Here is a 13,149-nt window from a genome sequence, read left to right on the forward strand (position 1 = left end):
CTCTGAACAGCAATGGTGCCAGAACAGCTCACTGGGGCCCTGCCTGCCACAGGACTTGGTCAGCACCTCCTGTCTGATCCAACACTCCTGGCAGAGCAGCCATGGTGGTCAAGCACAAGTCGGAGAAGCCTCAGGACCAGGTGCTGCAGGGTGGATGGCTCCTGAGGGTTGCTCCCCACCAGCTGCAGCAGTGAGGGGCTGCACTGCCGGTGTGAAGCAATGGTTTCCTGAAGAGGAGCTGCCACAGACAAACCTCTGCCAGGATCCCCACTGTCATATTTTCCACCTGGTTTCTCCTATCAGCGTGCTGCCAAGGAGCAACTCAGTTTCCTGGTTTGCAGCACAAGCTAGCCAACTGGTGATGTTTTGTTCTGGGTACCCAAAACTGGAGCCTTTCCCCATCCTCCTCACCAAACCTGTCAGTGCATTCAAGGCTCCAGCCTCCCCATCAAGGTGCATGCAATGGGACCAGCAACATACTTGGGCTTTTCAACATTTCCTACAGGATCTTCTCATTTCAGTGAAGCAGGTGGCTATACAGAAATGTCTTTGGAAAGGTTTTGTCTGCTGGAGAAAGCCAGGGCTCAGGAATAGCTGTGCAAAAACTCTGCAACACTCAGCGCTGTGGTTTCACACATTATTGGCTGCCTCTGTCCCAACACATTCAGGAACAGTATCAAATGATGACTTGTCATATCATTTAGTTTCACATGTAGTGACTTCCCCCAGATGTGTTAAATTTAGAGGAAACTCTGAAGAGCCCTGGAAAATGCTGGTGAGTGTGATGGGACTAAGGTATAGCATGAGGACTTTGGGGAGCTGGTGCTGCTCCCCACTGTGGCCTCACGGCCCTCAGCTGTCTGGGGTGTTCTTGGGAATTTTCAAATGGCTTTTTGCTGGTGGCAAACTTGTCATGGTAGGAACAGTGTGCAGGAGCTTGATGTCAGAGCAGATGCCTGAGAAGAGGCCAGGCTTGGCCATTCCAAAGATTATGGCAATTTTAAGACAAAAAGAAACAAAATCAGGCACTTGGCAGTGGCCCCAGGCTGTGTGCGCTTGGCCCTCTGCACAGCAGAGCTGCAAGCCTGAGGGACCAGGTCCAAAGCTCAGTGATGCTGAGGAGACCCCCTTTGGGGACACAACTAATGTATCCCCAGCACTGTTTGGGTCTCCTTGCTGCCATTGGGAGGATGCTCCTGAGGAGACTGGAAAGCCTTGGTGAGCTGAGCAGCAAGACAGCCCTTGGATGCTCAGGTTGTGTGGGCAGCCCTCAGTGTATGGGCACTCAGGGGCAGGGACTCCCTCTCCTCTAGAAGGCAGAAGTGGGGCTGACAGCCTCTACCCAAAGGATGAGCCCTACCCATCATGGCAGAGGTGTGATAGTCCTGGCAGTTTAAGGAGTTAGATGACTCCAAAGCACCAGCCAGGGCCACAGCCCTGAGCTGTCCTCTGCCCTGTTACTCAAATGCTGCCCACAAAGACCCTGGAGTCGTCCCGTACTTGTGATTAGGATGTTATATTTAGGAGCACAACGACCTGCTAAGGTCAAACCCTGATTCAGCTGCAGAGGTGTTTGTGCTTTGTTATCAGCATTTGCATTTGCAGCTCACAGCACCTTAACCACACAGGGCAGGATGCGGGAGAGAGGGCAGATAGCAAAAGCAGATGCTGGACTCCATCCTGCAATGCTCTAAGCAGCCCCAAAAGGCACTGTGTACTCTCCTCTCCTGGGGCTGTTAGTGAGCAGCACCTGCTCAGCACCCCCCTACCTCAGCAGGATCCAACCCTGTATTGGCTGTGGGCACATCTGATAAGAACATCTCCTCTAACAGACCACTTTCAAAACAACTCCACATGATGGTTGATGATGCCTTCAAACCAGCGTCCCAGCCCCCCTCAATACATCCTTGAGCCCTCCTTCCCTACATCCCAAAAAACCCCCAAATTTATTCTCTTTACATGGAGAAAAAAGGTCTGTCCCCTATTGCAAGCAACGAGAACCTCTTGGTATATTATTTTACAGGTGTTACATGTACTCATGAATGTTGGATTCCTGAAGAGCTGGGGGGCAGGACCTCAACTCCCTGCAGCCAGCTCAAGAGGGGTCAGGGTGTAGAGGGGACATGGGTTTCTCAGAGTTGCATGGCAATGATGTTGGGAGGTCAGAAGCTGGCAGGAGTATCTGGCATTCCCAACAGCCCTTTTCATGCCTAGGTACATAGATACAGGTAACAGGGATAAGTGGGGCAGGGTCCGAGATGGCTTGTGTCCTTGTGTACAGGATGAGCACCTCACTAGGGTATCAAGAAAACTGCTTAAAACTTGTCTCTCCAAACTGATGGCCAAGCACCAAGCCCAAAGTCCCACTGTCTGCTGTGGAGCATAAAAGCTGTGCCCACACCAAGGTCATGGTGTCTTTACAGTGAGTCCTTTCTCCCAGATCATCCAGACTACCCAGGCAGAGATATCACCCATGAGGAGCACAAGGGAAGGCAGAAACCAGCACAACCCACCTGCCTCAGCAAGCATCTTCACTGCAGAAATCATCCTTCTCTTAGAGGAAACGAAGAGCAAAAAGCCATTCTTCCCGTTCTGAGAAACAACCAACTTTCTGAGTGCTTCCCAGCCCCTGGCAGCCCACAGTACTGCTCAGCAGCTCTGTACCTGTATCCAGTCTTCATTTCTTTTAAGACAACGTGCCACAAAACTTTCATCCACAGCAGTAAAAAAACCCCACCAGGGAACATTTTGGAGTGATTCAAGGGCAAATATGAATGTACAAAACAATAACCTCTCTCTGTTTCAGGTAGAACAGTAGGAAAAAGCATGGAAGTGCAACAGAGAAGAAAGTCTAAGCAACTTTTTTGTTGTTGTTGTTGTCGTTGGAGATGGTAGTGAACAAACCTACCCACTACGAAGAGCTTTTTCCAGGAAGTGTAGGTTGCTGTACCCTGTATCCCTTGAGCAGCAGGCGCTCGCACAACAGTTCTCATGCTACTTGCAAGCAGCGCATTTGGAGGAGCCCCAGCAACGTGCATAGAAGATGAACGAACCCTATGGCCCTGAGGCACCCCGTCCCATTGGCAGCCCATCTCCTGGCATCATGAAAATGTTCATAGGCTTCCTCACTGTATTTATTGTAGTGCAGACCATTGGGACCGTGCTCTTCAGTTTGTATCTTCACATGAAGATGGATAAGGTAAGCGGAGAGAGAAGGTTGTCTCTGTCTCTGCTGGGTTGCTGGCATGGTTTGACTTCGGCTCTGGTGAGATCTGCTCACCAAGAGGATGAACATGGTGGACGATGGTGCTGACCGCTGGATGGAGGCAGCAGTACCATTTATCACACCCATGTTCTCATTTCTGCTTTAATTTGCCACGGAGATGCATGTGGGAGGTCTGTTCCCCTTGCTAATAAAAAGAGAATGACCAATTGAGAAGAGACATTAAGAGCAAAGCTGGTAGCTGATGGTCAGTCTGAGGACAAGAGGGTGTGGTTTAGACATGCAAGTGGCTATTTTAGGCTTGGTAGGGGTTTTTCTGATTTTGTAGCACTTAGTAGCACTCTGACACTAACTGAGAGGATGAAAGGTCCAGAAATGAAATTTTTTTTAGTGTTTCAGTGATTTTACCAACATCTCACTTCAGATGCTGTCTTGCAGTTTAGGGAAGAAAAGACTGGACCACAGCACTTTCTCAGTTTTTGAAGGTACACAGTACCAGTGATCCTGTCCCATACTTGGGACAACATTTACCAAAATGTTAAAGTCTGGAAAGCTGTTTTTGAGGTTGGTATGACTGCAGCTGCACTGCATGATGCCTAAAATCACCAAGGTAAAGCCACTTTCCTCCAAGCCAGAAACAACTGCCAGCTAAAGAAATATGTGCCTAAAATCCAGAATGAGTTTTTCTTACCAGATACACTGATAAGGTGGATGTTACTGATTTTCAAATGTGTTGTCTCAACTTAAATTGAAATTTAACTGTGTGATTCCTGATCTACAAGGGTGGAGAGCAATCTTGAGCTAGGGGGGCTTTAATATCAGAGGGTTGGAAGGGGACTTCGCTTCATGGAGGTTGCAGCCTGTGGTGAAGGAGTGTGTAGAGGGTCTCTGGCAGAGGGAAATGTGACTGCAGAGGGACATGTCAGAGGATCAGAGGCAGCTGAAAGGCAGTCACAAGTGGCAAGAGGATTTCAGTTGCCTTCTGAGCTTGTGGCAGGGCATCAAATCTGACCCTGCCCATCCTAGTGCTGCCTATGCTGAGCACTGTGCCTGGCTGTGTGTCCTCATGTCCAGCTGCACTTTACCATTTAACTGAATGTTAGATTTTTACAAGGAAAAAAAACCAAACAGGTGTGAATTTAAAAATCAATATTTGGATGCATTTAATTATTTTCTTACTGGCTTTCTGAATTTTTTTTATCTGAAGATCTTGGCACAATTCAGCCCCAACACACATGTTTTGTTTTGTTGGCAACACTTTTAGTCAATAAGCAAGCAGAAAAAATTTAAAGCCCCTCTGTGTGGGCAGGGCACACAGAGGGCAGGGCCCCTCTGTGAGGGGCTGAGTGAGCATCCCAGCTGCCTGCTGGGGCCCTTGGGGAAGGAGCTGCAAACCCCAAGCCCCTGAGCCACCCACTGGGATTTCTGTGCCTTTAAGAAAAGTCAGAGACGGACATTTAAATTATTTTTCAAGGTGATAGAAAACAGGTCCTGAGCAATCCTCCTCTCACCTAGCATTGTCAGTCAGGGTGGGCTCCATGGGTGCAATTCCCAGTGGATGAGGGCACAGATGCTGTGCTGGGTCTGGTGAGAGCTCTTGCTACTCACAGATTGTCTGCTCAGCTTATCCCTGTGCTGAATATCTGACCCTGAGCTTCCCAGGCTGGATTTATTGCTGGCAGGAGTGCAGCATGGCTCTGCTGCCAGCTGTTTCAGGTGTCCTACTAACATCCTATTGACCCTCCTTTCTCTCCTTTGTCGGCAGATGGAAGAGGTGTTGAGCTTAAATGAAGATTACATCTTCCTGAAGAAAGTACAGAAATGTCAGACAGCAGAAGGTCAAAAGTCTACATTGCTGGACTGTGAAAAGATTTTAAAGGGCTTCCAGAACATCCAGTGCAAGGTACGTGCTGTTGGGTGGATAAAGATCCCACTGAAGGGGGAGAGGGGCTCCCAGTCACACACAGAGCTTCACCCCAAGCTTTTTTTTAAAACCATGGGTACTCTCTACTTTAGGGCTGTGTAGCAAATGCCCTTTTTTGTACTGTATTCTTTTTACACTATATTGATATCATTGGAAAATCTCATTGATTCTTTTCCTAAAATGCTCTTGATCAGAGCACATCCAGCTGCAACATGCCATAGTATGTTTGGGGCTTGTGGTGGGAGGGATGGAGCTGCAGCCACTTTGGCTCTTCTCCTTGATTCTGGTCTGAAAAATATTGATTTTCTGCTGTCTCACACCTGGTGGGTGTGAGGACGCTTGTGGCCACCTGCCACTAGGAACCCTTTTCCACCCACTTTGCCCAGGTGTCAACAACAGTGCAAGGCTTGGGCCAGGAAACAGAGCTCCTGGCAACCAGTGAGGAGCATGAGGGTGCTGTGCAAATGCCATCCCATGGACTCAGGGGTGGCATCTCTAGTTGGAGCAGTGGCTCCTCACATTTGGGTGCAGAAGAGCCAATTTGCATTGCAATATCCTCCAAGAGTGGCTGAGGGATGCCCAGCCAGAGATGAGGTGCTCTCATCCTGCTCAGCCCTGAATTCACTTCTTAGGAGTGTCTGTGCTGGCCAGAGTAGATGGGAGAGGAACATTCTTCCTCATTGTCACTGCCTGATGACAACAAATGCCTCAGCTACACCTGCCTCAGATAAACCTTCAGGTTTGCAACAGTACCCAACAGACCACCAAAAAATATGTCTGAGGTAGGCCATGCTCAGCAGTCCTGAAAACCCCACTGCAGGGCAGGGATATGCCTTGGCAACACTTACAGCATGTCTCCCACATGAAAAGGAGATTTTTTTTTTGTTTATCTTATTGTTTTCAAATTTTAATTTTAATTGAATTAAACTTAAGAGCATAAACCCTACAAACTCCCTGCTGCAGACAGCCCATGGTCATATGTGAAACTGGGGAAGGTACTAGAGGGGCTCTCTGGTTTCAGGTACCCTCTGTCAAGAGCTGACAGGGCTGTTGGAGCCAAATATCACCAACCCCAGCAGTGACCAGAGCATATTTTATATAGAAACTTTCAAAATCACTGATTTGGAAAAAAACCGATATATTTTTGCTGTTGTTACAGGACGGAGCCCTCAAGGAGCAGCCCAAGTTTGAAATGCAGAGAGGTGAGTTTCCTGATGTAACCAGTGCACTCATGGCTTGCAGGGGCAGAAGGAGTTCCTTGGCCTGGGAAGGGACTTCAACAGCCCATGAGTGTCTCAGGGCATGGTGTGGAGGCAGGGGACAGGTTGGGGTTTGGAGCATCCCTATGGGGGTAGGACTGAGCTCGGTGGGGGCTGGCAGAGGGGGACACTGGGCATGGCCATCTCCCCAGGGCAGGCAGTTTTGGGTGTCACAATGTCTGAAGTTGTTGAAATCAAACCCAAAATTAAATCTGCGGCCTTTTACATTGCAGGTCCTGAGCACCATGAGCGTTCTCGTTTGACACACAAGAATGAGACGTCTTTTGCAGGTGAGGTGTGCACATCCAGGTCCTGTTCCAACGGCAGGCATGGTGACACCATCTCCTCCACAGGTTTTATCCGTCAGAGGTTTCACTTCAGAGGCACCTGCAGGTCTTTGTTGAGTAGAGGCCACGTCCTACCTCACTCAGGGGTGGGGGTGGAATTTGGAGATGGCGTCTTGGCCTGTAGAGAAACATTAAGGGCAGGAGGTCCTGCAGTCCCTGCAGAGGAGCACTGGGGAAAAAGTGGGTAACAAGGCATCAATAACACTGGCCTTTCTGAATTGCAGCAGAGAAGAGGGAGCCAATTGCAGTTCACCTGGCAGGTCAGCAGAGCAACAAGGCAGGCTCAGGTAAGACAGACTCACTCGGTCCTACCTCAAGCAGGGAGCCAGAGGGATACAGCAGTGTGCATTCCCAATCCTGCCGTGTGGCTCTCTAAGGGCAGAGACAGGGACAGAAAAACTCCAGCATGAAAGTGTGCCCCAAAACACAGCAAACCTCCCAGTGGCCACATGTGCAGCTGTGCCACGTGGGGTTCGTCCATCCCAGCTGTCCTCAGTAGCCCTGTATGTGCCTTCCTAGAAATGTACCACAAGGGCTTAATCTTTCCAGGATATTTTATGAACGGAAAACTTTTTGTCTTTGTATTTAAGGAAAACAACCTCCCACTTTTCTTTTGTTCTTAAAATTGATCTTTTTGGTCTCCTGGTCATGTCTCACTGGGGTGGCTGCTGCAGGAGGGCTCTGCTCCCATTTGCATCTGCTGATTTAATCCTCTTCTCACCCAAAGTGGTCCTGGCAGCAATATGGGCTGGCTGAGGGCTTTACAGTCGCATCATAGATGGCTCCAAATGGATTTAGTCAAGTTGCAATTATTCACAGCCATGGCCACATTAGGTTTGAGAGATATACCTGAGTCCTTTTGCATTTGTGCATCCCACTGTATTGGCCGTGGCTGCTCTTGCTGCTCTGTCCCCCAGCGTAGCCTTAGTTGAAGGACTTCCCACAACAGCAAGGACTACCAAAGTGAGTATGAGCTTGCAAGGTCAGTCACTCCATCTGGCAAGGATTTCGCAATCTGAGCATTTCTGATTTAATTCTGGAGTAACTGACAATAATCAGCAACTGCTCTTTCCATCTCTGACGCAGCATTTCACCCAGAGCTCATTCTACCTATGGAAAGCTTAGAGTTAGATAAGATCAAAGAAGTGAGAAACTCGCTGCATTTTAAAACTCCCTGCTCAAGCACTTGTTGAGCCTAAAAAGCAGGGTCCAGAGGGCAGCAGCTGCCTGGAGCTCAACTCGGTGTGGGGAAATGTCCCTGTGGGATGCTTGGTCATGGCCCATGGGCTGCGTGGCGCCCCCAGGACTACCCATAGCACACTGTCTCTGGGCAGCGACAGCCGAACCCATTATTCCCCTTGGAGCCAATCTGCTTCCCCTGGCTGCTCTTGCAGGTGTCTCTGTAGGCTCGGGAAGGCAGAGGTCCAAATTCCAGAGGTCATAGCTGAGCTCAGCCCCCACGGCCATGGCTTCCAGGTCTCTGTATTGGCTTATCTGCACCAACTGCATGAGCTACTCTGATGACACCAAAAGTATCCCAAAATCCATGGCATCACCTGATCTGTGTGGGCCATGGTGCTGGCAGTGGGAAGCAGCACTCACCGTGCAAAGCCCTTGCAACTCTGCACCCAGGCAGGGATAGCAGTTGTGCAATGTTAATTTTTGTACTTCCTTGGTAAAGTCTCGCCATCCTCAGAGGCCAGGTGGAGGAAGGACTCTGGAGGAAAGGCAGCCCCCAGCTGGGAAAAACTGGGATGGGAGGCTCTGAAGAGCAGAGTTGCAGCATATTTTGGTAGTGCTCTGAGGGCTTGGAGGGTGTCCCACTGAAGTCCATGGAGGCAGCAAAAGGAAGTAACACCGTGTTTGGTCTGTTGTGGTAAACACAGGCAATCCTCCTCCCTATGCATTTCCACTCGGCTGGATGAAGGAAGCTAAATGTTCCTCCACTCACATACCGATTCAAGGGTGACAAAGCCAGTGATTAGCAACATGGGTTAAACCTGCTCTGGCCTTGGGGAAGGGGTCCCTGCTCCCATGGGCTGGGAATGGTGACCTGGCCTGGGTATCCCACTAACTGCACCCCACAGACAGACAGAGAGAGGCTTTGAGGCCAGATGTCTGTGGGGTGCCCCCCCAAATCAGCCTGCCAAACTGGAAGTCTCCTTCTTTGAGCTCACCTACCATGCTCTCTCCCTACAGTGCTGGAGTGGAAGGAGACGATGTATGGCCCCACAAACAGCTTGGTATCCAATAAGGAAGGGAAATTGAAGGTGGAGGAAGCAGGGCTCTACTACATCTACTCCCAAGTCAGCTTCTGCACCAGGGAGGTGTCTTTGGCGCCCTTCACCCTCTATATTTATTTGCATATCCCCAAGGAAGAGGACCGGCTCTTGCTGAAAGGACAAAAGACACAGAGTACCTTGAAGTCCTCCTGTGAACTCCAGTCCATCCGGGTGGGAGGTGTCTTCAACCTTCGGGAAGATGACATGGTCTTTGTCAATGTGACAGACTCCACAAAAGTGAACTACAGCCACGGCAACACATACGTTGGCATCTTTAAGCTGTAGTGAGAAAAGGGCTGTCCCGAGCTGGGAATCCAGCCCAACTTTCTTGAGCAAAGTGCCTTTCCCTGTTTCCCTTATTTATGTTCCTCTGCCTCTCTGTTTTTCTTGTTTCTTAATTTGTATATTTTGTTATTTATTAATGAGGGCCAAGGGGCCCTGAGAACACAAATGGAACAAAGTTTGAAGCTGGTTTTGTTTGCTCTCAGATTTTTTTCTTTCACAGCCAGTGACTTGGTGCCATGCTGGTGTTGTGTGTTTGGGTCCACCAAACCCCACATTCCTGGCAGGGTCGATGTCCCTGTTATGTCACAAGAGCTTTGTTTACCAAACTCTACCATCAACGTTTCTTTCCTAGAAACGTAGGATGGCTCAGGGCACTTCAGGCAAGCTCGGTTCACACATATCTCCAGCACCAATCTGCTTACAAACATCAACGGAAAAACATAAAAAGGCTTAGGAACATCTCCTCTAAAGGAATCAGTAAGCCCAGCACTGTCTTTATATGGTTGCTGCTGGTGAGGCAATGTTGCCACTCCAACTGTCTGCTGTATCTGGAGAACCCCCTCTTTTCCATCAAGGCTTGTCTGTGAAACTCAACCACTCAGCTCCTCAGGGTGGCACTGCCTTGGCTAGGTTCATACTTGGTGACAATCGCTCTACACCAGAGAGGTGACTGGTGGCCAAGGGAGGACTCCAGATTTCAAGGCAGAGAGAGGGGAGGGCACCAGTGGTGGTCTGCTCTTGGTGACCTGAATCTGCTCACCAGACTGTCCTCCTGCCTCTGCAGGCAGAGGAACCTTTGCCTGTGGACTGTTTCACTCCCCTGTGGAAGGGGCACTGGGTACCACCATCAAAACTGGAGCTGCATCTTCTCCTGAGACCCCACCTATCCAAGGAGAAGGACCAGGAAAGCACGGGGGTGGCAGGACCAGCTGCTTCTTCCCTCCAAAGCACATGTGCAGAGCATCTTCTGGCTGTCCTCAGTGAGGTTGTGTCCACAGTGGCACTTGTCCTGGAGCTCCAGGACAGTAGGACTGTGCAGACAGGCAGGACCCTTCTTGGGCAGGGGGTACCTGGGTGACACTGCACACTAGGGTCTTCCCAACCCTATTCTCCAGCATGGCCTGCAGGGAAGGTGAGCAGGGCACAAGGATGTTGATGCAGCATTTAAAAAATGCATTTGAAGATGATAAAGGTGACAGGCCTGGGGTTTTTGGTTGTACAGGTCACACTTAGAGTGCCAAAGTTTGGAAATAATCCTGGAAGCCAACAGGTTTGGAAATGGAAGAGCTTCCAGATTTGGACAGTCTTTAGGCTTTGGTGTGCTGGAAGCTGCAGGTCTAGTCCTAACACGGTGCCCAAATGCCACCACTGTGGGACAGAAGGGGCATTCTTTGCACAGCTCATTGCAGAGCTGAGTGCCCAGCACAGCCCCCTCCAAAGTCAGTAGAGCTCAGAGACTGCCTGGTTCCACTATAATACAATAAGTATTTTTCGGTTTTTCTCCAAAACTGCCTAACTTTTTTAGGGGATGAACCACTCTTGTCTGACATCTTGTATAAAGACTATTTATTTAACTAAACCCATCTTATATTTTTAACCAGAGAGACTGTGTGCCAGAGGACTGTGCATGGCTGTAGCTGTGTTCTGCAGCATAATTCAGTGTTTGTGGTTCCCCCTTCCACAGTGTGGGGTTTCTTCCGCCGGTCACCCCACAATTAATACAATTTATGAATTAAGACATAGATGGCTCTGTACGTTTTGAACACCACTCACCCTTCCCAGCCCCAGGCTGAGATTTCACAGGATCCTGCTTGGGGTCTGGGGACTAAGAGGGCAGTGGGGTGGCACTGGGGGTCACCCTGGGGAAAGCCAGTCCCAGCAGCCTCCAGGGGCAGTCATTCCACCATGTTCCTTGGGGCATGTTGAGGTGCCAGGGCCAGGCAGCACTAGGGACATTTTGGAAGGAGAAGGAAGAAAGGAGCCCCTGTCCTGGGAGGGTAGTGAGGCACAGGTGCTGAAGCCCCCAGCACAGCTGTGGAAGAGAGGGGTGGGGACTAGTTTTAAGGGGATTTAGGACACCTGACTGAAAGAGGATTATTCCTCTGTCCTACGGTCATGGAGCCTGCAGGGATGTCTCTGCTTTGGAGCAGCGGAATGGATGCTGCACATGCTGCGTGTGGGGCTGGGCAGCTGCTGACTCCCACAGTACCCCGCAGTGGTGTGGGTCCAGCCATATCCCTGCTGCTGCTGAAACACAGCCAGCCCTTGGGCCAGGCTCCTGGAGGAAGTGCTGGCCTCCCTGAAGAGCCACAAACCTCCACAGGGGAGGTGGAATTGCTCAGTCACGGTGGGAGTGCTGGTGGAAGCTACAGGAGAAACCAAAGACGGTGCAAACTGGGATAGTCTGAGACTGGGGGAGGGGTTGGGAGCAAGTAGATGGGGAGGAGAGAACTGTGAGGAGCACGTGTGTGGCCAAAAACCTCCAGGAGTGGAAAACCTGCTCATCACAGGCAAAAACCTGTGAACAGTGCACACTTTGAAACCTCCTGCAGCCCCCAGCCTCAGTGGCCAGGAGCACCTGCCAGAGACCTTGGGCTGGGCTGTGATCCCCAGCCCAAATCACTGAGCAGGGATCCAGGAGCTGCAAATTGCATGATTGGGGAAAACAATTAAAGAGGGAAGGAGAAAAATAGTCATAAAACGAGTCCATAAAGTCTGCAGCAAGAGCAGCAGATGCCAACTGTCACCTCCCCTGCCTGTGGGCTGCCTGACCAACCCTAGCCCCTGCCCACACCGCTGCCTTTCTCAGGGCTTTTGTTCCTTGCCTCTGTTTCTTGACTTACCAAAAATAGCCCATGGGATTCAGATGTGAAGTAGCACGTAGGAGGGGACGAGATGCAATTGCTGCCATCCAGCTCTGTCCGTCTCCCACAGCCCTGCCCGTTGCTGTAGCTGGCACGGTTTCCTCTCCCCATGGAAAGTTTAAAGGTCGTCAAAATACTGATTTCTCCCTTGATGTGAGGCCTCTATGCCAGTCCTCAGGCTGTGGATTTTACAGTTTCCAAACTGATTTTTGTTCTTTCTGAGTTAAGAAGGGGTTGAGAGGGTGATGAGTTTGTGGGGCACATCAGCAGGACCGGCACAGGGGGTCATGGATGAGCAGCAGCAGGAACAAACAGCAGCATGGTCATTTGCTGGGAGAGGTGTTTGCATGGTTTAATACACAGTGAGCTCACTTTTAAAAAAAACCAGCTATACATATATATATAGACACCAGGTTGCTCCAAGCCCCACCCAACCTGGCCTGGAACACTTCCAGGGATGGGGCAGACACAGCTTCTCTGGGCAACCTGTGCTAGGGCCTCACCACCCTCACAGGGAAGAATCTCTTTCTAATATCCCATCTAACCCTGCCTTCTGGCAGTTTTGGACTTCAGTGTTTTCCCATGATGCACCCAAGGCTAGTGTTTCTTTTTTCTCTTGTTCTTTTTCCCACTCTGAGTGCTGTGTTTGGGGAGGGAGAGCAGGGTCCAGCCCTGCTGCGTTTGATCCTCTACTTCTGCTGTGGGCTGAGACCGTGGCATGTCTCTATCAAAGAGTTAAAAAAACCCCAGCCTGCAGGAGACGTCTTGTCCAAATGGTGGTAGACCAAAGGAAATCCTGTCACCACGCCTAATTGCCAGAAAAAAACACTAACTAAAGAAACATAAAATTTCAAGCAGGCAGGAAGTCACTTATCTACAGCAACTGCCTGGTGCAGCAGAGCAGCCAGTTCTCCATAAAGCATCCTTGTGAACAGAGTGCATGTGGGGCTTAAGGGATGGAAATG

The 13,149-nt window shown here is 50.1% G+C and overlaps 1 protein-coding gene across 1 annotated transcript; it reads left to right on the plus strand.

Moving 5' to 3' along the window:
- Nucleotides 1–2,805: 2,805 nt before the first annotated feature.
- Nucleotides 2,806–9,507, plus strand: CD40LG (CD40 ligand). The gene is made up of 6 exons (XM_008641390.2): nt 2,806–3,199; nt 4,989–5,126; nt 6,307–6,349; nt 6,640–6,696; nt 6,978–7,040; nt 8,953–9,507. The coding sequence occupies exons 1-6, from the start codon at nt 3,044–3,046 to the stop codon at nt 9,318–9,320; spliced, it is 825 nt and encodes a 274-aa protein (XP_008639612.1). The 5' UTR covers nt 2,806–3,043; the 3' UTR covers nt 9,321–9,507.
- Nucleotides 9,508–13,149: the final 3,642 nt, after the last annotated feature.

Source organism: Corvus brachyrhynchos, unplaced genomic scaffold (genome assembly GCF_000691975.1).
Source record: "Corvus brachyrhynchos isolate BGI_N302 unplaced genomic scaffold, ASM69197v1 scaffold220, whole genome shotgun sequence".
Lineage (NCBI taxonomy): Eukaryota > Metazoa > Chordata > Aves > Passeriformes > Corvidae > Corvus > Corvus brachyrhynchos.

Excerpts from the sequence above, each read along its gene's own strand:
- CD40LG (XM_008641390.2), top strand. The coding sequence starts at position 3,044 with ATGAACGAACCCTATGGCCCTGAGGCACCCCGTCCCATTGGCAGCCCA. Across the intron at positions 6,697-6,977 it reads GAATGAGACGTCTTTTGCAG|CAGAGAAGAGGGAGCCAATT; the intron begins GTGAGGTGTGCA and ends TCTGAATTGCAG. Across the intron at positions 7,041-8,952 it reads GAGCAACAAGGCAGGCTCAG|TGCTGGAGTGGAAGGAGACG; the intron begins GTAAGACAGACT and ends CTCTCCCTACAG.